The sequence below is a fragment of the Zootermopsis nevadensis genome, unplaced genomic scaffold (assembly GCF_977971745.1).
Source record: "Zootermopsis nevadensis isolate Lab colony 2312 unplaced genomic scaffold, Znev_1.0 Znev_ptg000008l, whole genome shotgun sequence".
Taxonomy (NCBI): Eukaryota; Metazoa; Arthropoda; class Insecta; order Blattodea; family Termopsidae; genus Zootermopsis; species Zootermopsis nevadensis.
This window is the reverse complement of record NW_028259140.1, coordinates 1,954,563-1,981,713: the sequence shown is the minus strand read 5'-3', so window position 1 is coordinate 1,981,713 and position 27,151 is coordinate 1,954,563. Positions and strand designations below refer to the sequence as shown.

General features: G+C 38.5%; 6 protein-coding genes across 7 annotated transcripts in view; 2 read left to right on the top strand and 4 right to left on the bottom strand.

Moving 5' to 3' along the window:
• The window catches only part of LOC110837680 (fucose mutarotase), a 220,189-nt gene that overhangs the window by 16,000 nt on the left and 177,038 nt on the right, over positions 1-27,151 (top strand). The window lies entirely within an intron of this gene.
• shop (sulfite oxidase) overlaps positions 1-27,151 on the top strand; it is an 83,309-nt gene that overhangs the window by 36,588 nt on the left and 19,570 nt on the right. The window lies entirely within an intron of this gene.
• Positions 4,798-6,041, bottom strand: LOC147874446 (uncharacterized). Its single transcript, XM_087344819.1, has one exon. It carries the CDS (start codon positions 5,950-5,952, stop codon positions 5,278-5,280), a length of 675 nt encoding a protein of 224 aa, XP_087200945.1. The 5' UTR covers positions 5,953-6,041; the 3' UTR covers positions 4,798-5,277.
• LOC110835153 (uncharacterized) lies at positions 6,207-11,135 on the bottom strand. Its single transcript, XM_022075085.2, has 5 exons — positions 10,794-11,135; positions 9,727-9,923; positions 9,220-9,321; positions 7,982-8,116; positions 6,207-6,610 (listed from the first exon to the last, which is right to left on the bottom strand). Coding segments are annotated over exons 1-5 (789 nt in total). The 5' UTR covers positions 10,795-11,135; the 3' UTR covers positions 6,207-6,256.
• Positions 11,948-14,890, bottom strand: LOC110835154 (uncharacterized). The gene is made up of 5 exons (XM_022075086.2): positions 14,829-14,890; positions 14,318-14,447; positions 13,720-13,818; positions 12,815-12,937; positions 11,948-12,584 (listed from the first exon to the last, which is right to left on the bottom strand). Exons 1-5 carry the CDS (start codon positions 14,888-14,890, stop codon positions 12,288-12,290), a joined length of 711 nt encoding a protein of 236 aa, XP_021930778.2. The 3' UTR covers positions 11,948-12,287.
• LOC147874445 (uncharacterized) lies at positions 17,564-22,121 on the bottom strand. Its single transcript, XM_087344747.1, has 5 exons — positions 22,099-22,121; positions 20,973-21,096; positions 19,896-19,991; positions 19,180-19,302; positions 17,564-18,024 (listed from the first exon to the last, which is right to left on the bottom strand). Exons 1-5 carry the CDS (start codon positions 22,119-22,121, stop codon positions 17,779-17,781), a joined length of 612 nt encoding a protein of 203 aa, XP_087200873.1. The 3' UTR covers positions 17,564-17,778.

Sequence of the window (27,151 nt, the reverse complement as noted above, 5' to 3'; positions counted from 1 at the left end):
GTCCTGAGCCAGATGAATCCAATTCACGCCTTTCCCCCACGATTTACTTAAGATTCGTTTTAATATTGTCCTCCCATCGACGTCTCGGTTTCTCAAATACTCTCTTGTCTCCAGACTTTACGAATGAAATGTCTAATCGTTTCTTCTCTCTCCCCCCTCCCCCCTCCCCCCTCCATGGAACCCGAACGAACTGCCTTCGAGTTCAACATTCCATAAGATGAAAACGCATCAATCACCGCGAGGATGGCATCCTGTGAGGAGAATGTGAGAGGATATGAGGTCAAAGGCTCAGCAGCTTTCGACTTTGTTAAAAGTGAATTGAAGTTTCATAAACTGGTCGGAAATTAGGAACCATGACGGCGTAATCTTCCCGACAATTTCATGTACGGAAATACAAACTTTCTCCGCGTCACCATCGAGATATTGTATCTGTACATCGAAGTACTTGAATTAACCCTCAGAAGCCCGAAGCTCATCTGAATAACATTTAAGTATTCAGTCCGTACCGCGAAGAAAACTCCACACTTCACCATTACAAAGATCTACTGGTTGAAACTGTTTAAGGAAATAATCGCTGTTTACAGTGAGAATTATACGAAAGTTATAGATTTCAAAATTTAGTTATTAATAATTTAAGAAGGTGGAACTTATAGTTACCACTGTGTTTTAAAGGATTAATAATTCAATTTAGATCGCCAAACGTCTGGTTTCAAGATTCACGGTGCCAAAGGATGTGTCGGACGAGTACTTTCTTATCGTCACAAGTTACAGAGTGAGGATTATCACGTCTTTTATGTGACTAAGATACTTTCTTGTCTGACTTCGATTTTCGTGACCATATGAATTATACGAGACGTTACCACATAAAATAAATATAAGCAGTCGCCCTCATTCATGTATTGGTTACGTCACGGCTTTTTGTGTTTAGGGTTGCTTTCTGTTCCTAGAATGCTGATTCTCACATAAAGATTTGGTGGTCGCCATCGCATCGTGACTGAATTTGGTTGCCAAGCAACCACGCCACCCCCGAACATCACGCAATCTCGCCTCATTTGTTATTTCTATCCTCCACCTGACACAGATATCTGCCGCTAGATGAATTCTCACGAAATACTACAAAGAAGAGGTCTCTTATTGGAGGATTTTAATCTGTACTCTATCTCTGAAACTAGGTAACTCGATGTTTGGCCTATGGTGGTCTTTAGGCAAAGATATTGGGGCAGTATCGTGACCCCCTTGCCTCTTTATAAAAAAAAAAAAATTTCGCCCAATCGAAATTACGTCTGAAAATGAGTTGATGAATTTTTGTCACGAATTTACAGAACGAGAGTTTCCGAGACTCTATTCAAATCTGAAATCGTTGCTCCCCGTAAAATACTACTGCTATTCCACAATAAAACTCAAAATCAGGAGCAATTTATCTATGTCTGTACTTTTGTTGACCTGAAAATAAATATGTGTTCTCATGATTAACTCTTTGGAATGAAGGATTTATTTTTAATAAATCATAGTCATTGAGCTAATCAAGAAATTCCTCGCCGGAAGTTTCATCACCGCGAAAAAAAAGCTCGTCATTGGACCCTATGCCATATGAATCCAATCCACTCCCTCCTACGCGATTCCGTTTAGATTCATTTTAATATTATCCTACGCCTAGGTCTTCTAGTGGTCTCTTCCGTTCAGGCTTTCCAACCTCTGCACGCGTTTGTCATCTGATACGCGATACATGCATTTTATAGCACGAAACGGCTTCTGTTGTGATGATAATACTGAAAACCGAGGTGTCTTCGTGTTTCTCGGAACACAGTTTGGTCTGAACGTCGAACAGTTCTTACCGAAGGCAGAGGAATCTTGGCACATCTCCGCCGTGACTAAGGCGGGTACGCCCTCGGTTAACGCGCATCCACCTACCGCTTTCCAGGTCAGTGGATGACAACAGAGTTGTTCAGGGACTTGGATTGGTTCACTTTCAAAACATCCTCCTGCAGTTTTGCCAAGGAATTCAGGTGCCAGAGCCGGGATACCTCAGACAGCTGCTGTATCGACGACCAGGGTTTGATTACCGGCGAGGATTTTTCTCGGCGTAATAAGACGAAGGGGTCCACCCAGTCTCCTGCTCAGTGGGCACCAGAATTCTTTATTCGGGGACAAAGCGACTGAGACGTGAAGCTAACCACTCACCTCAGAGTTTTAAGAATGCGTGGAGGTATACTTTCATTCCCTCATTCGCCTGCATGACTTGGTGATTACTTAAGCGTCAGAGATAACCTATAATTTTATAGTTTAGATGCGTCATGTTTGTGTTTTCAATTGATACATATATTTATTCTTCAAGTCTATACACAAAACATTTTAATATTGATGTTTAAAATTAAAATTGATATAAATAATTCGCGCTATTCATCGTTTTTCTCGAGAAAAACGATGAATAGCGCGAATTATTTATATCAATTTTAATTTTAAACATCAATATTAAAATGTTTTGTGTATAGACTTGAAGAATAAATATATGTATAACCTATAATCTTTTGAATAAAAGTTTTCTTGGATATTATCCATCGTCTAGTAAAATAAAGTATAAAACGACTTTTCAGGAATGGGGCTCTGTCTCCGAAACGTCGTTTTATATGTTATTTTACTAGACGATGGATAATATCCAAGAAAATTTTTATTCAAATGACTCATCACTATCGTAAAGAACTTTTAGATTTGATATACTAAAATCTTGTCAGATTTAAAAAAAAAATTATGTCGCAAGATTGTGAACTTCTAAACGCACTGAACCAGGCGGACTGGATCCACAGTTAAAGTAGTGAGCCCGCCACTGATACCTATCACGAGCCACGTGAATTTAGTCCACACCTTTCCACACGATTTGCTTAATGTTATCTTTCCATCTTTGCCTATTTCCAGCAAGTGGTCCCTTTCCTCAAGCCTCTTCATTCAAAAAATTTGTACGTATTTGTTCAATTCCGTGTTCTCCCCACTCTCATTTTGAAAGCTTTTCTGGACTAATTTGTTTCTTGGACTAATATTTCGTGCACCCCCCCATCAGAGCTCATGCTTTCATCTCGAGAGGGGTAGTCAACCCGAATCGTCTTCACTAGACATTATCTTGAAATATGCCACGGCCACTTCCGGCAAATTTTTGAAACTTTCAGCATCTCATTTCAGCAATTTAATTTCACCATTAAAATTAAATTATTTGGTATTCCGTCAAATCACAATGTATTTAAAATAAGATAATTAAAATAATTAAAATAACATTCTTTGTTCCATATCGAATGATATTTTAATTATCTTATTTTAAATACATTGTGATTTGACGGAATACCAAATAATTTAATTTTAATTCAATAAATCACACTATGACGCAACTACACTATTTTATTAATTTCACCAGTTGATAAAGCGAGGGTAAACTGTTGACGTAATGAGCAGATCTGACAAAGCACAGTAGATCGTACCATGCGAGTGAGGTCGTGAAACAATGGCATTCCGGAGTCTTGAAACGTGAGTCCAGAGGGATGCTGGCCTTCAGATCAAGGCTTGTAAGAGGGCGGTCACGTGCTACAGAGTGTGATGATCCTCTTACCACAGGCTGCCGTAACGTAACGGGCCGTCCAAAGGTCAAATTCTGAGAGATAGACGTGCAGGTCACTGAAACGAAAGATTTCTTAAACATCGTCACAAATATTTAGCCTTGGTATTTATGTTACTCACGTGCAAAGACACGGTTAAGCTTTGCCCATTGTCTAGGACTTGGCTAAAGATTTTACAGTTAATCATTTAAAGCCCACTATAGTTCGTCCACCGACAAAGTTGATTTTATTCCTTCATGGTGCGATACTTCACTCGTATCGGGAAAACCTTGTAGTACTTGGCGGTAGCCGGGAAGCGACAGTTAACGTTCAACTTTGTCAGTGGACGCACTGTATACGTGATTGGCTGGATATTCTATCAAATGAGACAGAAATTGCACACTGAATTTTGGTGGGAAACCTCTTGGAATATGGCCACTTTGAAGACTGATACGGTTATGGGAGAATAATATTGAAATGAATGCTTGGGAAGGATGATAAATATTTTAACTGAATTGAAATGGTTAGGAACAGGGCATAGTGGTAGGCGTTTATGAACCTTCAGTTTTCGTATATGGAAAGAAAATTATAGACCAGCTGAAGAACTCTAGACGGCGTAAAGATAATCTCGTAACGTGAGTTATCGAGGCAACTAGTCACCTGCAACATTAAAATTGCAAATCTGGCTTAATAGCTATGCAACGTGCTAAAAATCTTAGATATACCGATTGGTTTTATGGTTTTGTTTTGTATATGTGCAGTCTTTTTGACGTAAATACGTCTATATTTTAGGGCCAATGTAACTGCATTGTTATGTTACCTAGGAAACATCAATTATTTACTCGGCATTATTGTTACCTATAAAACATTACATTACTTTACATTACATTCAGCTACCACAGACCCATCTTAAGCGTAACTAATTCAAGTTAAATAAGCAATGTCTTAATCAAACTTATCTCAAATGTAAAGCATGTATAAAAGAAATATTTAGAATAAATACAATATATAAACTTCCTTTCCGTATAGACGTATTTACGTTTGAACTTACGACATCTTTACTGTATTTATTAATTTCATGGTAGTTATAATATTTAAAGTCACAGGATACTTTCCTAATTTTATGCTATTTTAAACTAATACTCATATAAAAATACTTCATATTCTTATTTTAATTCATCAGCCCATTACCTGTCATTTATATTAACACCGAAGATAATTATTTATATTTTTATTACAATTACTTTCTTTTATTAATATACATTCTGTGAATAACAAAGATTTCTTGTCTCTCGTCAACAAATGAAACTTTCATAAGCCCAATAATTTCTTTCTTATTTGTTTGAAAATAGAGACTGGGAGATAAAATATTTATGAGTGGACCATAGCTCGTATCTCCAGAGTTCTTGAATGAACACCATTTTTATTAAATCACTTCAGTATGTACACAAATATATTTCTGGCAAATTCTATTAAAACAATAACAGCTATAAAATAACATAGGTACATGATGTTTGAGAAGGTTTTCGAACCTGGAGGCTAATATAATGATAAAACATAATTTACATCTTCTAAAAGCTTAAAAGGACTACACTAAAACACATATAAAATAATTATACTTATAAGATACTGCCATCACTAACAAATACACAGTGTAATTTTATCTTTGTGGTCAAACGAAACGTAAAACATCGATTTATTTTGAGAACAGATGAACCTCGATCTGTTTTTCGAATTGCCTAACAAGTCTGCTGTTCATAAACAGTAACTTCCCACCAGGAAGAAATTGGTTCACAATTAGCGCCACAGTCTCAATGATTGTCAGCGCCATCACCGGATTCGTTATGAACTGCAGATGTTTTTCCAACTGGTGAATGATCACGTCCAGAACGTTATGAGCTTGTACGTAGTTTTCTGATTTACTGCAAAGAAGAACGAATCCCAGTCCTGGAACACCCTGCCATATAACTGGAATTTCCACACCATTTTCCTTCTTCCATCTCCGCTCCATATAAATGCCTTTCATAAATGCTTCTTTATAATCGCTGTTTACCAAAATTGGCACTAGTGAATGTTTAACTTTCATCGAGTACTGCATTTGTACCTTGTAAGCGATATGCTGAAGTAATTCCTTCTTCTCTGATGATGTTTCGAATAGTTTCGAAGGCCGAAAATTACTCTGTATACCGCACTGGTCACTAGATTTCGCATCAGTCTTTGACTGGAAGGAACACCCACTGGCTTTACCTTCGTTGTCGTTTCTATTTTGAAATCTCCCTACACGACCACTATTATAGCAAGTGAACACTCTATAATACAAAATTTCACATCCTTTAGGGTTCAAAGTTTGTATCATAAATGCAATTACCATAACGAAAATTGTTTAAAACTCACAAACTAAAAACACTTCCATAAAAACCACACCTTGTTTACAACCATCTTGCAATCAGCTGTTGCTGCGTTTACTCTGCCACCTGGCGGTAGACATTTGAAGTCTTTGTATCTGTGCTAGTACGAGAAAGTTCCGTTAGATGTTACTAGTTGCTGGAGGCTATGTACAGTCTTGAAAAGAACACTATAGACACCCGATTTTAATTACGGTTTGCGTTTTAATTGGGAGTTTCTAGGTTCGACAACTCCACTTTCTCTTAGCTGCTGTTGATTATGTGTCCCATTTAAGCTTCGGAGTTGGAAGGACGACTTGCCGATTTAACGGGCTGAGTTGTCAATGAAAAGAATTTATTAAAATGTAGTTGATTCAAAGCGTCTGTACCGTCTCGCAGTTTCGCGTTTCTGGTAGACTCGCGAATCCTCCTTTGGATTCGCCGGCGTCTCCTCGCGCCTGCGCACCAGAGTCTGACCCACTGCCGCAAGTAGTTCCGGTATCTGATCAGGATGCCTCTGTCGCGTGCCATTCCAGCAGCTGCCGCGTCAGTCGTCTCCTTTACAGACGTGATCGTGCGTCTCACGGGCTGTGCCGGGACCCCGATCTGCAGATCCATCAGCGCTTTCTTTACTTGTCGTTGCAGCTGTCAACATAGGATGCAGCAGTGGTTCACAAATCTGTAGTCGTCAGAATTCATAACAAAGATTTTATTTTTATTTAGTGTTCTGTCTGACGACAGGTCCATATGAACAGGATCCTTCCATCCTTTTCTCGGACTGGGACCTGTTCATATACGTTCTTGGCAGATGATCCAGAAGTGGTTTGCCATTGCCTTCTTCTGTGTGTGAATGGAGTAATTGTTGGGATGCCACGGAGAAACCGGGGAAGAAGCCCCCGGAGGAAAACTCCGTGTTGCCTAGACCACGGCCTTGCCGAACACAAGTTATAAATTCGAACCCGAGACCCCAGGATTACAAGGCCAGCGTTCTAACCGCTAGACCACCTCATCTTATTATTATTTAGTGTTCTGTCTGACGACAGGTCCATATGAATAGGATCCTTCCATCCTTTTCTCGGACTGGGACCTGTTCATATACGTTCTTGGCAGATGATCCAGAAGTGGTTTGCCATTGCCTTCTTCTGTGTGTGAATGGAGTAATTGTTGGGATGCCACGGAGGAAACCTCCGTGTTGCCTAGACCACGGCCTTGCCCAACACAAGTTATAAATTCGGGAACCGCCGGGAATCGAACCCGAGACCCCCCCAGGATTACAAGGCCAGCGTTCTAACCGCTAGATACGTCCAGGAATTATGCTCGAATCAATTTTTACCAGTTTAGAAGGAACCATGAGAACCCTGTTAGCGCGTTTCGCGTATCCGTCTGTTTTGTGTCGCGTTTGAAATTAAAGTATCGACATAACAGAGGAATTTAAGATTTTCGAAAATAATTTTTTTTAAAAAAAGAAATCAGAACCTACATCATGTAATTGGTGTGCAGATCGTTAACTCCTTTGGTTTTCTTGCAAACTTCTGAGGTGTAACAGCACTTGTGTCAATCGGGGCTGGTGCTTGGAGGTCTGCTGGATGTTGCATTTAATGACTTAAGTTGCTAACGAAACGTGTCAGTGTAGAAATAAAGCAGAATTATGTAATATAGTATATATGACCGATGCCATGTAATATGACATGGCATTCAATTACATTACATAATGTTATGTATACAAGGACACTGGATAATTAAATAGGTAACTGTCAGTTAAGTTAATTATTTGTGAATATTTATCTATTGTTCTTAACGCTGGAATATTTTACTAACGTAGTAAGTTGGGCTGTTAAAGAGACGCTTAGGTATAATCTGATATTTATGCGAATTAATAATTAATATTTTATCGATACGAACCAGAATTAAATGTCTCCTTACAAGCCCCAGCGTTAACCTCCAATAATTAATTCAGTAAAAATTTCGTTGAGTTTCTTTGTAAAATTCATTTGAGGTTATTTTTTTTTTCAATACCTGTTCTAAGAAAGTCCGAGTCGAGACCATCATGTGCTTTAGGGCCAGAAAGTCTCCATTTTCTCTTCCAATTTCTTCCATCATGATCTGGAATTTCGGCAGGTCCCTGTGCAGTTTAAGTAGATAAAATCCAGCCTGCAAAGATATCAAAAGTACATGTATAGAAGGGAATGATAAATAAATAATTATGCAAGTAATTATATTATAGAGGTCCATCTGTTACTGTACCAAAACGTGTTAAATGTTTCGTTCCGCCTTTGGTCTGGTCTCTGTTCTTTGCTGTTTGTTGGTATCCGTTTAGTTATTCAGGGATACTTACGCCTTTCTCTCTCTACTTTCTCTCCCTCTCCCACTCTCGCCCACGTGCTACCATTGGTCCACTCCCATACGTGCTCCCATTGGCTCGGGGCCGGCTACACCTTTCACCTCCCGGCCTATAAATCCAGCTCCTCACACCCTTTGGCATACTCATCGCCCTGATGACGGAGGCAGTATGACCTCTGAAACGTTGGTTAACATCGACCAGACTACACAGCGCAATAACCCAGAAGACGGATATCTTCATACTCACCGCTGTGAGAACCTCAAGTCTTACATACTTACGCCTGTCTGCAGTGGATAAAAATTATAAAATTGGTCATCAGGTATGCACGTTGACAGCAGGATTTGATGTTCTTATGGCGGCGTCTATGAAGATAGCCGTGTTCTATGTTATAGTGACATGTAGTCTGATAGAAGTTTCCCGACGTTTCAGAGGTATTCGCTGCTTCCATCATCAGGATGATGAGAAAATAGGAGGAGACCAATTGTTGTTTATATTAATTCAGAAGGAGTGGGAAAAAATCTTGATAGATATCCTTGAAACTGATTAATGCGGATGTTATTGTAAAGACAAATTTTTTGGGGTTTAAGGTTAATTTTTTGTTTTCCGTGTCGTTAAATGATCTTTATTGTGGTTTTACTTTCGGACAAGGAAGACTGATATGAAATCTAAGCGTTTATCAAACTTTCCCCACAGAAACAATGTCTCTGACACTCTAAATATTCAAGCTGTATTTTTAAGTAGTTTCACCGTTGTAAAATAGATTAACGTCACCATGGAGATGTACAAAAAAATGGACTGCATTTTTAAAGAAAATGTTAGCCTGATAAGGTTTAATGAAGTTAATCTACTGAGAACATGAGTCATTAAACAGGCACCGCCATGTCTACTCCGTTGTCAGTATGACGTCACTTACTTCGTATTGAGCCAGTGTTACCAACTTCAGACCACTGATATCTCCTTCGCCAGGTATCCAAGAGGGTATATGATCATGACCTCTAGTCGACAGAGTTTGTATCTGTAAAAAAAAAGTCAGTGGAACGACGGTTCCGGAGAATTTGTCGTAAATACGTCTATACGGAAAGGAATTTTATATATTGGCTTTATTCTAAATATTTCCTTTATACATGCTTTACAATTGAGTAAAGTTTGATTAAGACATTGCTTATTCAACTTGAATTAGTTACGCTTAAGATGGGTCTGTGGTAGCTGAATGTAATGTAATGAAATGTTTTATAGGTAACAACAATGCCGAGTAAACAATTGACGTTTGCTAGGTAACCAGGTTACACTTTTTCGTTTCCCTTTTTTCCGAATGACCCTTCCTTATAGACGTATTTACGTCAAACAAATAGCATCATTATGACGCCTGGTAGATAGGCAGTCGAGAACTCTAAATGTTCACGTGACGTATACAACTAACCTGTCCGTAGAGAGCCTCATAATCCTGGCGCTCGTGGTGTCGTAAAGCGATGTCAGTCTGTCTTATCACATCCCTCCACGTCTTCCGTAACAGTTGTTGCCATGGCGCTGACATCAGGGTGTTTCTGTCGTACAGATCTTGAGCGCCTGAACATATTGTTACCAGCACAACACACAGAATGGTTGCTTCATTTGTCACTGCGTTGAAAACAAAGACATGTTGATACTGATTTAGCAAGATCTATAAACTTAAAATATAACCGAGTGGTACAATACGTACCGCCAAATGTAATTATAATTACCAATTGTCGAATTTATATAATTGTTAGATTTGATTTTGTTGCCCCAGGACAGGGACCTGTGGAGGGCTTTGGTTAATTCGGTGATGAACCTTCAGGTTTCCTAAATATTGCACTTAAACCCTTTGCTGAGAAGTAGATCGAATCTGGTACATTTTGTTTGACAAGGAATTTTTTACATATTAAATCTTGTCCGTCTAATCACAATAAATTATTATTAAATATTAAAATATTACAATAATTAACATTTAAAATATGTACGCTAAAATAATATATATAGAAATTGTATTTAAGTTATTATTGATTTGAATCTTTATATAATTATATACACCTGAAGATAGTTCTTTTAGGAACTGAAACATGTCGTGAAAAATGATTTTCTAATGTAAATCGAATATTTCGATAAAGAACATCATTTAATATTTTAAATATTTTAAATGTTATTATTGTAATATTTTAATATTTAATAAGAATTTATTGTGATTAGACGGACAAGATTTAATATATATTTATTATATCACAATATGACGCAACTTTACCATCTCAAGGAATTTTTTTATGAATATGATTGGGTGTCATATCATGTTACTCATTATCAGGGTTTTGTGTTTTAAATGCGCTTATAAAATTAAACTTAAATGCAGATTATGCATAAGAACAGAACTACTTTGTAAAAAGAATACTTTGTAGTTAAGAGATACAATTCAACCTGCTTGTATCAGATTACTGACAGGTAACAGTTTAATTATTAAACTAATCCAAAACTTACTTTTCGGTCCAGATATATAATTAAATCACCAACACCGATGATTCACTGCAATCTGCGTTATTTTATTTTGGTCCTTACATAAGAATTTAAATGTCACCATTACGAAAATTAACAAGTAATTTTTATAACACTTCAGAGTTGTTGTTTGTTTTTCATTTCACGATTCAAGGATTTTTACAACTGAAGGCACATAGTTTACTGTTGTTTTGAAGAATTTGAATGCGCTTATAATATATGTTGATGAACTGGTTTGTATTCGTTCGAAAAAGTGTTGCAATTCACAGAGGATTTGAAACTGGACACAGCTCGTTCACTTCTCTGGTACGAATGTGATAACTCGCTCTAAGCTCTGCGATATATAAATAAATCGACAGAGTTGCGGATACAGGCATCGACATTTCTCGGCTCAGATATTTTATCAGCATCGTTGTTTATCATCGCACAGTGTACGCAATATAATTCATGGTAATCGCAAACCTCTTATCTATTTTCTGTGAAATAGAAACTGATGGTAACTTAAGGGCGTAATGTAAGGTGTTAGGACGTAAGGATAACGTCTCTGTAATTTAATTCACTTAGGGTGGTCATATGAAGGGGGGTTTAGACATTTCAGATGGGGAAACAAGAAAAGCGTACAAAATTTTAAGTGGGAATTTTTATAGGTCTATATGAAAATAACTACTACTGATGTGAATGTTTGGACGTAAGGAAAAGAAGAGGTGTTAGGAAGTTCCCTAGAGAGAAGTTACATAATTGTCAGGTCGTATATTGCTCTAGTTTAAAGAGATATATTGGCCCTCATTTACATGACATAAAAAAATTAAGAACTTGTGATTTGTCATTGACCTTGCCCTTGTGTTCACATGGTTCGTCTTTCAAAGCGTTTGACGAATTTAGACAAAATTTGGTGTGGGAGGTGCGAATTGTGTGGAAAATTTTGGTCTGTATATCGGTCCGCTGTAACTTCTGTCTTTTAGGGAAATTAAACTTAATATGTCACGTTCGCGAAAAGTGGCCAGTTGTGCAAAATAATTGTAACATATAATAAAACACGTCTTTTAATACATAAATTTATCTTAAATGTGGTTTCTGTCCGGACTATTTATTTATTTACAAATAATATTCTGTGCGTGTATGTGATATATTTTATTTATTATTTATATATTTTTTTTCAGTATATTTGTGTCTACAGCTCATTGATATCTAGGCTATAGCAAATAAATATGATAATGATAATTACGTGTGCAGCATCATTAATCTTTATTTTTCCTTTCCCAGAATTCTCTACTTATTTTTGAGTCTACAACATTTTCTTATGACGTCTAGGATTTTTTCATCTCAGTTGTTTGACGATTACAGTCTTGGAATATGCAACAGAAATCTTAAGAACTACATTTGTGCTCGTTTAAGTTTTTTTATTTGGGAGCTCCTCGTAAGTATAAGTTACGGGCAGTTTGCAACTTCCCTGCTGCTGTCGACAATTCTGGTCGCTGCTTATTGAAATTCTGCCGATGAAGGCCGAACTTTACGCGCGTGTGTGTTTGGAATTTGGTTCTTAACTTCTTTCCACACTTTGAGCTCTTTCCTGCGCTGTTTCTCCATCTTGGTCAGTAGTTTACGCCAGTATCGAAGGTAATCCCTGTACTTGACGAGGATTCCCCAGTCCCGAATTAGATGTCTCGTAACATCCGGTGGGATTCTCTCGTCGTCCGCCATCAGAGAGCGCTCTTCCCTTGGGGCAGGGACGCCGATCTGGTGCATCACCAGCGCCTGCTCCACCTCACACAGGAACTACAATAAACATGATCCTTCAGAACATAGTGGTAACTATATGTACCACCTGCTTCAAAAATCAAGAACTCTTCATTTTGTATTTATGTGTTTCGTATGATTCTCGCTGTAAACAGCAATTATTTTCTTAAACAGCGTTAACCAGCTGAACTTTGTAATGGTGAAGTGTAGTGCTTTCTTTGCGGTACGGACTGGATATTTAAATATTATTTAGACGAGCTTCGAGCTACCTGAATCAAAAGTGTGTTTGTGTCTTCCACAATGTCTCGCTGCCTCTCCGTGTTAGTAACAGCTTCGAAAGCGACGGAAAATTTCTGTAGTTCTACGTGAAGCTTTGGAAGATATCTTGAAACCTGTAAGAGACCAGTTTCAAAGGGTAAACGAAATATAAAGCTGGAAGCGTGATTCATAAATCGCAAAACATCCCTGTTACGAAAAGCTATTGACTTGAAAGTGTTTTGGTCAGTAAGTTTAAAACCACGTCAGTTCGTGAATTATTTAAGGACCCTCTCAGTAGCTCCGAGAGATAAGATGATTAATGAATGACGAATTTAAAGCTGTCGTGGCGTAATTAGAGCTGATATCTCACTGTTTACGTGGATGAGGTGAGTGTTACAACGAGAAACCTTAGTCAGAATAGCCGATCTGCAGACCGAGATTTTAAATTCGGACGTTGAGAATACGCTGTAGGCGTGCCCATAACTCTTGTGCAACGTTATTAAAATAGCTCAAACTAAAATAGTTGTTCATGGACTGCACTAAAATCTTCTCGGGTGACCAGCCGCGTAAAATCTGGGTGAAAACCGATGTTTCGAAGAACTTCTGTGTGTCCATCATCACGGTCGGTATCAATCCTGATGATGGGGACAGCGGTTCTCCGAAACGTCGATAGTTAAGACAACTTTGACGTGGCTGATCTCCCGGAAAGATGTTATCCTTTTGTTTTATGGAGCCTAGAAGTTCACTCTTCGTACCCAATTTATTTCAGATTCATTTTAATATTATCCTCCGATTTACGCATATAGTTCCCAAATTATCTTCTTTTTTTTTTTTAGAAAGAATCGTAGATTTGAATAAGATATTTGTGTTTGAGGCACATTAACCTGTGCCGGAATAATTAAATTTTAATACTTACCTCCAGATGTATCGAACGTTCGCCAAATAGCATGAGGACATTTCCCATTCCAGGAACCCATTTCGGCACGTACTGGAGCTCGTCGACCGCCCTTTGAATCTGTAAAACATGTATCAGATGCATAAATAAACTTTTAAGTGTGTCTGTATAAAATTATGTAAAACGTGTAGGCTTATTAAAATGTAAATGTACGTGTTGTTCACATTGACTTTCTACCCCAAAACTATTTTTTTTAAAGCAGACTAAGATTCTACACATTTAGCTGAAATAGCGAATATTGATTTTAATTAATATCTGAAGAATCTACGAACGAAATTACTGACGGCAATCAATTCTGGTTTCTCTGGTGACCCGCGTGTTTTAAATCCATTGATGTAGACTGTTAGTGCCAACTTCATCACTTGAGTCAGAAATTATTTTTTTTTTATATTCAGCTGAACGCCCTGAAGAAGGAGACTGTATGTTTAACCGAAATTTCAGTATCAACCTATGAGTGTACACGGCGTCATAACCCTGAACAACAACATCGTCAAAGTACGTCTTCAGATGCAGGGTCTGGTATACTTCATAAATCATCACCAAGTCATTGTCTACTCACTTCTTCGTAAGAATCATCCAACAGCTGATTCTTGAACAGTTCCATGGTTTTATTCAACTGTTGTGTCATCTTCGTGAGGCTTTTTATCAGCTTTCGGCCAATCACATTTTTATTGGAAACAGCCCTGAGCCTAGAAAACAGGGGAAGGGTGTTTTTTATTCTCCGAAATAAAATAGTCTGAATGCCGTGATGAAGGTTCTCAGGGTTGAGAAATCACACAGAAAATGTAGATGTCGGTCTTCTAGGTTGAACACCGCGTGCACGTAGATTAGACATGAAGATGGAATCAGGCTGCTTCTCCGAAACACTCGTATCTGTTCACAGGTTCACACATTTCAACCCAGAAGAACAATATTCACAGACTGAAATCCGATTTTACGTCTGCTTAGGTTTTGGTTTGAAATTTTCATTGGTAGAAACCACTTGGAGAAGAATAATAATATTAAAATGGATCTTGTGCTTTTCTGGTTCATGGCAGACGTTAACTCAGTAGGCATGTGTTTTCACTAACCTGTGGCTTTGTGAGTGGCGTTCTTTGTTGCTGCAAGGTGTGTACCACTGAGGGACACTCATCCCGGTATTTGTCAGTCCTGCTTCTGACAGTAATACCAACACTGCAGTGAGAATAACAATCTTCATCCTGTGAAGAGACTGGTTTTAAGGCACTGTTAGATTCTTGCTCTGGATATTCTCTGGCAGAACTGTATCGTACACTAGCTAAAGTGGCCGGTATTCCCTGGTGTTTAAAATAAGTCGTTCTGAAATTATGGAATCATTAATTACTTAAAACGCTATCCGACAAAACTGTACACAATCTGTACAATACTATGCTCTATTATATTATACTCTACGTAATAATGAAGTTAGTTATGTACGGTTTATACTCATATATCAGCTTTTTGTATGACGAGCGACTTCCGCTCTGAAGATGGAGACAGTGTGTTCCTCTGAAACGTCGTCTACCTATAAGCCCACAAGGCGTTACAGCACAGAAGACCAGAATCACCGTACATAAATATGGATTAAGGTTTTTAGTGTTGATCTACACTGAATACTTACTTGATGCTAGAAAGTTGATCTTGTCTCAGGAGTCATCTATATATATAATGTGCATGCCTTTGTTTTATGGGGGAATCACAAGAATTCGGGGATTCTTTGCGAGATGAGATTGCAGAAAAGCAAATTAAGAACAATGTAGAATTTACCTAAAATTGCGCCACTCCATATCAATTGGAGAAGTTTCGTTTATCAGTTTTAGATCTTCGAACATCGACCAATACGTCATAATTAGCTATTATGCATGTTTGCGTTACGTTATCTTATCGATTTTAATACAATTCTTATGAGTTAATAAAACGAAACTGAATCAGGGCCATTCCCTAAAGTTCACGTGATATTTTATTAAACTATTTTAAGTCATGTAGGATTTGAGGATTTCACGACGACGAGTCTGAAGATGGTTGTCTTCCGGGTTGTTGAGCCGTGTAGTCTGGTAGAAGTTTACCGACGTTTTAGGGGTCCTTACTGCCTCCATCGCCCTGATGATGGAGGCAGCGTATGCCTCTGAAGAAGACAGCAATCTCCTGTCTTAAATCATCTTACAATTATGAACATGATTCGTGATAACGAGTGACCTGAATTAATTACCTGGACTGTCTATTCGCCCTTAAACCGCTCATGTGATTTCTTTATAAGACTTTTTTTTCATTTTCCATCGCTCTTAATTCACGAACAATTATTCATTTGAATTTCCCACGGCGGTGAACGTGTGGATCGTTGTTTTCTTTGACTGGCGCCAGGTGGTGTTGCAGGTGGTCTTATAGTGTCATATCTTCCAAATAATTGGGGTTAAAAGTTGCTATCCTGAAGATAGAGGCGATACTTCATTTCGAAACGGTGGAAAACCGCCTACGCCACTTACACCGCGTACAAACCTAGATGACCACAATCGATAAACATGCAGCTTAGTAGCACTTATTTAGGATTTAGAGTTTTCTGCTGGGATTTATCATAGTTAGAGTACGAGGTGCGATCGGAAAGTTTCAAGACTGCGCGTATAAAAACCCGTACACTTATCTCAGGTATTAAATTCATCCATCACCCTCGAAGTAGTTCCCCTGGGAGTGAACACAACGATCCCAGCGCCGCTGCCAAGCCTGGAAGCATCCCTGGAAATCTTTCTTTGTCAGCCTGTCAAGCACCATCTGCGATTCTGCCTGAATCTCTTGCCAAAGACTCGCCAAAACGGCTACGGAAACCTATGAAATGCTAAAGCAAGCATTTGGGGAGTCCGCAATGGGTCGTGCACAAACTTTTGTGTGGCATTCACGTTTTAAAAATGGCCGAACCTCTGTCGATGTGACGAGAGTTCTGGACGACCATCTTCGAGCACAACGCCCGAAAATGTTACGAAGATTCGGCAGGCCATTCACGAAGATCGACGTCGTACCATCAACGACTTGTGCGACATTGTTGGGATAGGCTATGGGACCTGTCAGCTGATTCTAAAGGAAGAACTCCACATGCGACGCATCCTGTCTGAGGACCAGAAGCAGAATCGACTTGACTTCTCGTTTGTCAGGAGCTCAAAGATCTTGCAAGAACCGACCCCAACTTCCTTTCTAAGCTCCGTGTGACTTCTTCCTCTTCCCAAAGATGAAAATTCAGCTAAAGGGAAGGAGATTTGAGACGATAGAAGAGATTCAGGCAAAATCGCAAATGGTGCTTGACAGGCTGACAAAGAAAGATTTCCAGGGATGCTTCCAGGCTAGGCAGCGGCGCTGGGATCGTTGTGTTCACTCCCAGGGGAACTACTTCGAGGGTGATGGATGAATTTAATACCTGAGATAAGTGTACGGTTTTTTATAGGCGCAGTCTGGAAACTTTCCGATCGCACCTCGTATTAGAGAGATAAGAAATGGAGACAATTTTAGTCCGACAGCCATAAGGAAAGATACAACTTGCCAGACCTAGGCGTATATGGGAAGATAATATTAAAATGAATCTTAAGGTAACAGGATAGTGATAGGTGCAGAATTTCCTGACTTTCTGAGTGGCTGTTCCATTTTGAAGAAATCTGCTTCGTGAAATCAGGAAGTACGATGCAGGGAATACATCCATAACAGTGAAAGGATTAGTGGTTAAGTAAATTTAAAATTATTCTGCTATATAAAGAAGACGGAAGAATATCTGTGAGTTGTATTTCTTTATTAATACACCAATTCCAGATACAGTTGCTCAGTTTTTAAATACATCAAATAAAATTTACAAAAACCTTTTCAGTCGTATTAATAGTTATTGATTACTTGTCTCGTTATTGTGGTTAAAGTTGTTGAAAGTAAACATCGTCATATCTACTACTGTAGAGTGTTTACATGTATTCAGTATAATTATATGCAGAGATTGTATAACAACCTCGTAATGGCTTAGCAAGTTATAAAATAAATACTTTGGAACACTTTCTAGCTTCTCCCTTTACGTCTCTGTTTCGACGAATTGCGTCTTTTGTGGTGTCCCTCCATCTTGGCCAGTAGTTCGCGCCAACAGTGCAGGTAGCCGCTGTACTTGATGAGGATTCCCCAATCACGGACAAGGCCTCGAGTCTCGTCTGGTGGACTTCTCTCTTCGTCTGGCATCAGAGACCGCTGTTCCCGAGGTGGGACACTTATCTGCAGCGTCACTAGTGCATCTTCCACCTCACACAGCAGCTAAACAGACAGAATGTGGGTTCTGGAATCTGTTATTTAATAATTCAGTCCGTACTGCGAAGAAAACACTACACTTCACAATTACAAAGATCTACTGGTTAACCTTGTTTAAGGAAATAATACGACTAAAACACTAATTAACCTTTGGAGTCGAAGCTCTTTCAAATGAAACTTAAGAATTCAGTCCGTACCGCGAAGAAAACACAACACTTCACCATTACAAAGATCAACTGGTTAACGCTGTTTAAGGAAATAATCGCTGTTTACAGTGAGAATTACACGAAACTTGAGAAAGGACATACATGGATTATCTAACAGGTGGTATGTATATATATATATATATATATATATACCGCTAGTTGTAAATCCGGGGAATACTTTCAGCCGTTCAGTTCTTAATCTTCTTGTCGTCTTGTCTTGCGTTTAAACTTTTAAGAAACAATTCACAGTTTCACCTATTGTTTTATAGACTATGGGTCTAAGTGGTACTTGGTATCGTAACTGAGTGTGTTTTTAAACAAAATACTAAGGATTATACGATAAAGTAGCCACGGTGGTCTAGCGGTTAGAACGCTGACCTTGTAATCCTGGGGTCTCGGGTTCGATTCCCGGCGGTGCCCGAATTTATAACTTGTGTTGGGCAAGGCCGTGGTCTAGGCAACACGGAGTTTTCCTCCGTGGCATCCCAACAATTACTCCATTCACACACAGAAGAAGGCAATGGCAAACCACTTCTGGGTCATCTGCCAAGAACGTATATGAACAGGTCCCAGTCCGAGAAAAGGATGGAAGGATCCTGTTCATATGGACCTGTCGTCAGACAGAACACTAAATAATAATAAGATGAGGTGGTCTAGCGGTTAGAACGCTGGCCTTGTAATCCTGGGGTCTCGGGTTCGATTTTCGGCGGTGCCCGAATTTATAACTTGTGTTGGGCAAGGCCGTGGTCTAGGCAACACGGAGTTTTCCTCCGTGGCATCCCAACAATTACTCCATTCACACACAGAAGAAGGCAATGGCAAACCACTTCTGGATCATCTGCCAAGAACGTATATGAACAGGTCCCAGTCCGAGAAAAGGATGGAAGGATCCTGTTCATATGGACCTGTCGTCAGACAGAACACTAAATAATTAATACGATAAAGTGCAACGAACCTGAATAAGGTATGTGTTGGTGTAAGCTACAATTGTTCGCCCTGGGTCTCTCTGAATAATGGCTTCCATGGCGATTGCAAATTGCTGGAGTTCTGTGTGCAGACTGGGGAGGTAGCTGGAAACCTGCAATAACAACAACGACACATGTCAACGGGTTCAGTCTTTGACGTTGGTTGTTCTAATCGACGACGTCATATACGGTTCCTTCCACAACCTCTGACCTTGCCTGGTAGACGTAAGCCGTATGTGGGAGGTACTTTTACATCTACATGATGGTACGATCGTGAACACTTAATTTAGAAATTTTTTGGAAGAAAATATTTGCCTGGATGGACTGAGGAAAACCATCAGTATAGCCGGTCGGTTCACGCATTTTTGAGCCTGGAAAGACCCTAATATGAACCTTGCAGTGCAATGATTGTACGTTGCTAAAGCTGGCAAGGGGTAAATTCACCAAAGTCGGAATTATCAGACCAAAACTGGACTGAAGGACAGTCGGATAACACGGAATTGTAAATATCAAGTCAGTTTGCGATATTATTGAATCACGAAGAAAATGCAACACAGAGAGGCGACTGTGTGCTGGTGGTAGAGGAGTGTGATTCGTTCCTCTGCATGCTGAGTTGACTGTCGATAACCCATTGCGAGTGACTTTGTCTTGGTACTGTTACCGAGAATTAGCTGATTACGTAGATGTAAGCCTTCAAATATCTCACCTTTCGTCGTGTTGGCCTGTCGAAATGTATAAGCACGTTGCCTTTCCCAGGTACCCATGTCAACAGGTACTGGTTGTCGTCAACGCCTTTCTGAACCTGGAAATAAGTTACATTAGAAATTAAGGTGCCTTAGACCTTCGCCAGAATTGTCACTCCTAATTCTGTGCCCCATCTCCGTTATTTTAATCCATATAAATAAAATTTAATTCCCTACTTACCAGTTTATTTTATTTTGAAGCCCGAGTTCGTCTAGTACAGTGGTATTTAACCTTTTTTGTTCGCGTACCCCCAGATATAATTTCTCTTCAACTTTGTACCCCCAAAAAGTTGTTGGTGTATAATTCAAGTTATTATAGTATATAATCTACATCTAAAATAATTTAAATAAATTACATTACTGATTATTCAGTGTTTATCATAATTTCTTTTTAATTTCACGTACCCCCTAAGATGTCTTCGCGTACCCCAGGTTGAATACCACTGGTCTAAATGATATATAACAATTCAGCTCGTACCGCGAAGAAAACACAACTCTTCACCATTCAAATGATCAAGGAAATAATCTCTGAGAATAATACGAAACACTCAAATACACTGTATGGAGTTACTTGTTATTGAAACAGGTGGTACGTATAGTTACCACTGTGTTTTAAATGTGCAACTACCTTTATGTTTGGTACTTTAAGATTTATTTAATTACTTCTACGAATACAAGTTTTTTTTATAAAATTTTGTATTTATTCAACATTTAAATTTCGTTATTTAATCGAATAAATTAATCACGTGACATTAATTCGTTATATATGTCTAAACCTCCCCAAATGTGACCCAACCAACGTAAACCTGTCAAGAATAGTTTATACGAACAAACTGTAACCAGTTTAACCTGGCTGTCTTCTGGGTTGTTGCGCCCTGTAGTCTGGTAAAAGTTTACAGACGTTTCAGAGGTCCTTTCTGCCTCCATTATCATGGCGATATGGGAAATTAAATTAAATTAACCCTAGTCTGGGCCTTGCCCTATGATGTGATTTGTTATCACCGCCGCCGATTAATAACTGTGAAGTTTCCTCAACTTACATTCTTGTATGAGTTTTTGAAATTCTGCTGGTTGTAATGCTCGATGGTGATTTTCAACTGTTCTTCTACTGTTCTCAAACTCCTCGCTAATTGATGAATCCACGTTATGCTGTTTTTCGGAGCTCTAAAAAGAAACATATAAGGATCAATTTTCAGGCGTGTTTTGCATTTGAGTACTTTGCATTTTAATCATATTTGACTTATAATTCCAAATAAATTACCTGCAATAATAAAACACCTTTTAAAGTATTGGCTTCAATAACGTTTATGAGAACATCTTCCCGTGTTAAATACGCGCTGTGCATGAGCCTCGTAATGGCTGTCAGGCCGAAAATTTTACTCGTGTGTATTCAGTTTCATTATTTGCATATGTGATATTGTCGCTATAGTACATTCAGGATGTGTGTGGAGTCGGAGTCGACACAGACGATAAACAGAAGACAAAGCGACGTGAGTAGTTCGCGATCAACGCGACGTGTATTTCAGGGTTTTCTAATGTCCAGGTTGATTATTATTATTATTATATTTCAGGCACGTGGTGTTAACCGACCGATATGATTTCGTTTGCTGGCAAGTGTTTGTCGGCGTCTGCTCCATTCACATCGTGAACAGGGTATAGTTAATGAAATAAAACCAATTTTTGTATGTGAGTCGGACTAATATCTATACGTATTTACTAGGTTAGCCCACATAGCGATACTAACTTGGATTCGACACGACGACTTCCTCCAGTGCCACAAGGATCGAACCATTTTGCAGGGACTTGTAGAGGGTTGCAGAGGGTAACAGCGATTAGTGTTGCCAAGCCAACAGCCAATCGTTCGTGATTACGAAGTACCACTTTTGGAAGAAAACAGCACTATTTTTATTTCATGGTTGTATATTTATTGTTCTCATGTTCAACAGATGTCACCTGCAACTTATAGCTCACACCTTCTTTATGGTTAATATTAGATTTTCCAGTGTAAATTATATTCAGTATTTCGTTATGTGTCTAGTATATACGTGATAGATTCTTAACACCTGCCATTTATTGTAATTAATTAAGGCAGAAAACATGAAAATTACTTCGTGTTTTAATTGTTTTTACATATTAGTACAGATCCAAAGCTTTTAATTCATTCACCTTTTTTGTGGTAATCGAGTCATGCGATATAACCACTGTGTACAAGAAGAAATTCTGTTAAATAATTGCTCAACACCGAAAAATGGGGAACTATTTCATCTCGTTTGCGGGAAAAGCCATTATAAAATTAGAAAGTGACGAAGTCATTTTATGAGGTACCAACTAATAGTACTTTATGTGGAAGAAACCACACTGATATACTTTGGTTAAGGTAGATTAAGTTTAGTTTTCTTTACTGTGTTCACAGTTGCGAATAACCAGTGTAGGCCAGTTGTGTGAAAACCCATTATTAACCAACAGACCACAGCGAGATTTTAGTACTGCCAATTTCCAGGTCACAAAGGGCGTGATGATATGTTGCTCTGTCAGGGTGGGGCACCGTCAGATTATTATGCAAAAATGGTGGAATGAAAATTATCGGGGGATCCCCGAAGAATGTATAACTCCCTAGATAAAAATAAAAACTTCTTTGAAGACACGCAAGTCTACACGGTGTTACAACCCTGAAGATCAACATGGACGTATTCACCGCCGTGATATCCTCGTAACTTTCGGATATTCCTTGTGCCAAATGACACATACGTCAGGAATACTTACTTTTTCTCTCGAATATTCTGTCCTCTGGAGCTCGTACCTGCTTCCTGTCTCGCTATAAGCGAATGCCGTGATCTCTGCTCTATATATGTCGCTCGGCGTCCATATTAGTAGCTGATTTTAGAGGTTATTCTTGGCAGAATTAAAAAAAATGATCGCACCGTCAGTTATTAATTGATTTATTAAATCACAAGTAATTTTTAATATGTACGAAATACGTGATGTTTTTTTCAGTTGATCACAGTTTAGATATTAAATGATTTGGTGCAATCTATTATGTTATCTTATCATGCAGTCAACTTCTGAAAGTCTAAAACTTTTTAAAAGAGGACATCCCCTGTTAATATACACACAGATTTCTAAGCGTTCTTTGTTCTCAGTGAATCTGATTAATCAGTAAGAGGCAGGTAATTTCAGTATGTCTGTCATTCCGCAGAGCAAAGTCCTCCTTCCGAAGCTGATAGATGCTCAGATGGTTAATAAATCTCCCGAGATGCCAGATGTGTCCAGTGTATTTTTTTTTTTCATTTCAAAGAATACGCTTTAGTATTATTATAACGTCTACGTCTAGATCTTGCAGGTATACATTCGTATTTAAGCATTCGGATTAAAAAGAGTGCCCTTGCTTGTCATACACCACCAGTTTGGTATTTTGTACTGTGGAATTCTGTCAGCATGTTTCAGAGCCAAGGAAGTGAAGAATAGTTTTTCTTTTCTGAGGCACGGGCTATTATTTAAATGGGTTTTGTGATTCAAAGGATTGAAAGTGATTTAACTTAGGATAACTGAAGTTCGTACCAATAGACTGACGCAGGTCCCCAAATTGTATTTATCATTTTACTGTAGTATGTAATAGAATTTCATAAAACTGGCTTCTTTTAGAATATAGAGTGAACAGACCAACAACTATTAACACTATAATTGACACTATTGCCATACGTGTTTCGACCTCAAGAGGTTATCATCAGTGGCATCGGGGAAATTAATACATATAGTCAAATGTTTCGAGGAAATTTTATAATTAAAATAAAAGGTAATTGACAAGATGACTGCACTAGATGCTGTTATTCACAGGAGTGAAACTCGCACTTAGCTGTTGATTCCGTTGTACGGTGGCCGTTGCTGGTCTCGGCGAGCTGTACCTGTGAACTCCAGAACCGTCGGCGAGTGCGAGTTTTACTCCTGTGAATAACAGCATCTAGTGCAGTCATCTTGTCAATTACCTTTTATTTTAATTATTAAATTTCCTCGAAACATTTGACTAAATGTATTAATTTCCCCGACGCCACTGATGATGACCTCTTGAGGTCGAAACGCGTATGGAAATAGTGTCAATTATAGTGTTAATTAGTTGTTGGTCTGTTCACTCTATATTCTAATACACTACACGGTATGCAAATTTTTAAGATTGGCTTCTTTTAGCCATCTAATCATTTAATTTTTCCCCTCATAAACTTTGTGAAGCGGAGTTTAATTGTGTGATGGACCAATTGCTACGAAGAAGACGCAGAATTTTTTTTTTTGAAGTACGTTGCCCTCCCGATTTTCGAAATTAGGGCTTCAAGTTCCGTGTTAAAAACCCACACATTCTAGACGCGTTCCTTTAGTTACGTTAGCTAAATGTTGTTTGGTTTATGGGAGTGCGTATTGCCTTCTAACCTACCGATTTTAACCACAAATACCAATTTTCCCGATGATAAACGCGTGTAGTATCTGTTGAGCCGTCATTGTATTTGATGATAAGCTGTGGTAGTTCACCCGTTTCCCTACGCGCTGGGTGTGCAACACCAACTTCTTGTTATCAGTTTGTGGAAGCCACGGAGGCTTAAATTGCAAGCCACTTAAGAAACGAAAAGATAAGATGGCCGAAGCGGGTAGACATAAAACGACAAGAACCTCAGGACAGTCGCAAGTCCTCGAGAGAAGCGACTTCGCTGAAACGATGGTAAAGTGGGACACACCAGTGCACCATGGGAAACATGAGATCATAACGTCGATGGCAGAGCACGGGTTCGTCTACGCAAAATAAATCAAGTCAACCATCCGCAGACATGGTCTTTTGAGCTGTAATCCGGGTCATCCACGCAGATCCTCTGCCAAGTAGAACAAGTGACTGTTGACTCTTCAGAGTGCTCTGTTCTGTTGTTCAAACCTGTGATGGGCTCGGGGCGTTGACGAAAATATTTGACCCCCCACGAGGGATGAAATGAATTTTGTTTCTGTCCTAAACCGTCGTCAGAATTTTTCAAAGCCTATCTTTAACGCAGTTAAATTTTATATAGAGAAGTGTTCTGTTTTCTTTGCGGTAGGAACTGAATGTTTAAGTACAGTGCGTTCACTGATAGACTGGAGTGCAACTGTCACTAATTGGCTTCCGGCAGGAACTGCATGTCTCATCGTCTAGTGCTACAAGACTATCTCGATACAAGTATAGCCCCATAAGGCAATTAAAGCAACTCGCCTCTGTTACAAGAGATGCTGTTCGGCAATGAACACACTTCGGATTCGAAGGTTCATTAATTCCAGTGTCGCCAACATACATCGTCGTTGCTATGGCCAGATTTTTATTTTATCACCTCAGACATTATACTAACAACAAATGGATTATTATGGATTACACTACGGAATATTAATTTTAAATTAATGGATTTGTCACCATCATCGTCCTGATGATGGAGGCACCAGTAACATCCGAAATGTTGGGATATTTGTACAAGACTGCACGGCACAACAAGCCACAAGGCAGCTAACTAATGGATTTACGGCTTAAGAAAACATTTTGTGGTGATTTGAAACGAAATTGAGGTTTGTGTTTGATCATTACTTTTTCTGGATATGTAAAAGCTACATTAGCCAAAGTAAGATAACTTCGCGTGTTGAGAATAAAAGCCAGTTTCGTCTAAAGTAAACAAGAAACGTATATGTATTTGATGCTAATCTTTGAACGTTGTACATCGTAAAGATTACAAGCAGACGCCAGGACAGATTTCAGATAACTGATTTTCGTCATGTAATTCCTTCTTGTCTCCGTCTTCATGTTAGTCGATTTCCTTCACAAGAGTACCAAGCAGGTTTGCAAACTACGAAACAGTGACATTCGAAGGGCCTTCCCAGAGATGATTTAGAAATCTTATTATGGAAGGTAAATGTTCACCACCGCTATAATAAATTCTCTGGTTGTTCCGCGTGTGGCGTGTGAAGTGATAGCCATTATTTCGCGTTATTGCACCACGCATCGAAGTGTGATCTCGTCACCACAGATGAACGAACTTTGTCACATTGACTGAGTCATTCGAATGGAAATCTGGCAGCAGGGATAGGCTCTCTGTGTCGCTTGAAATACAACTGGCAGAAAAGAATTTTTACTGGAGATATGGACCATGAGAAGAAGGGATTTGTGCGTCCTCTGATATTTATAGGTTGTGAAATAACGATTGGCTTTACTTGTGGATCGCATTAGACAAACAATAATTACATTAAAATCTTTAAGAAATAGGTTTGTTGGTAATATTAAAATTAATAACTGAAAAAAAACAAGTTGTGAACTGAACACAAAATATATTTTTCTAGTTTAATCATGTCATTTTAGAGTCTGAAAATAGCGAATGTTACTTTCATAATACTGTTACTGTGAAATGTAATGCAGTCAGTAATATTCTTATGTTTCAGAATATGCATTTGTGTGTATGTTGGTTTCAACGTATTCATAAAACGAACTAAGGAACTAAGTGGGAGAAAGTTATATTAACTAAATTTCTTAGATATATGTCAGCATAAAAAAATAAATGTTGTGTAACCTTTTAATAGGTCTAATTTTAACTACGTTAATTGATTTTCCTATATAAATTGTTTTATTGTTACCACAACCGCTTCCTTCCATATCTTTACCTATTTTCATCATTCATCTATTAATCGACACTGTACAATCTGAGATCCTAACAACAACGTTGAATAACAAATAAATAAATTTGTACGTATGTTAGGACAGGGACATGTCCAAATTTTTTCTAAAGGTTTGATACAAGTTCAATCTTAATTCCTGGAAATAATTAATTTTTGTATTTAACACTGTATTTGTGGCCAAAGTTTTTGTCCTTACATGAGACATAGGACATAATGATGACAGGTCCTATGCAAAATCAATATTGAAAACATTAATAAAGATCATGATTTCGATTTACGCTTCTGTGAGACGACAAACGAAGTGAACACATTAAAATGTGTACCGAACACATAAACCAGTAATTGTGTGCATCGCTTGTAGATGATTGTACGTAATAAAATGTTAAATGCAGTATTGCAATCATCTGTGAGTTGAGTGTCTGTCTTAACGCTTCAAGCGAGTAATAAACCGGAATATGTAGCTTTAATTTAATGTGTGGATATTTTTATGGAACACACTTGACGTGAAGTACTACTGATTTATTTCTCTGCAACTCATTAGTTGAATAATAATTTT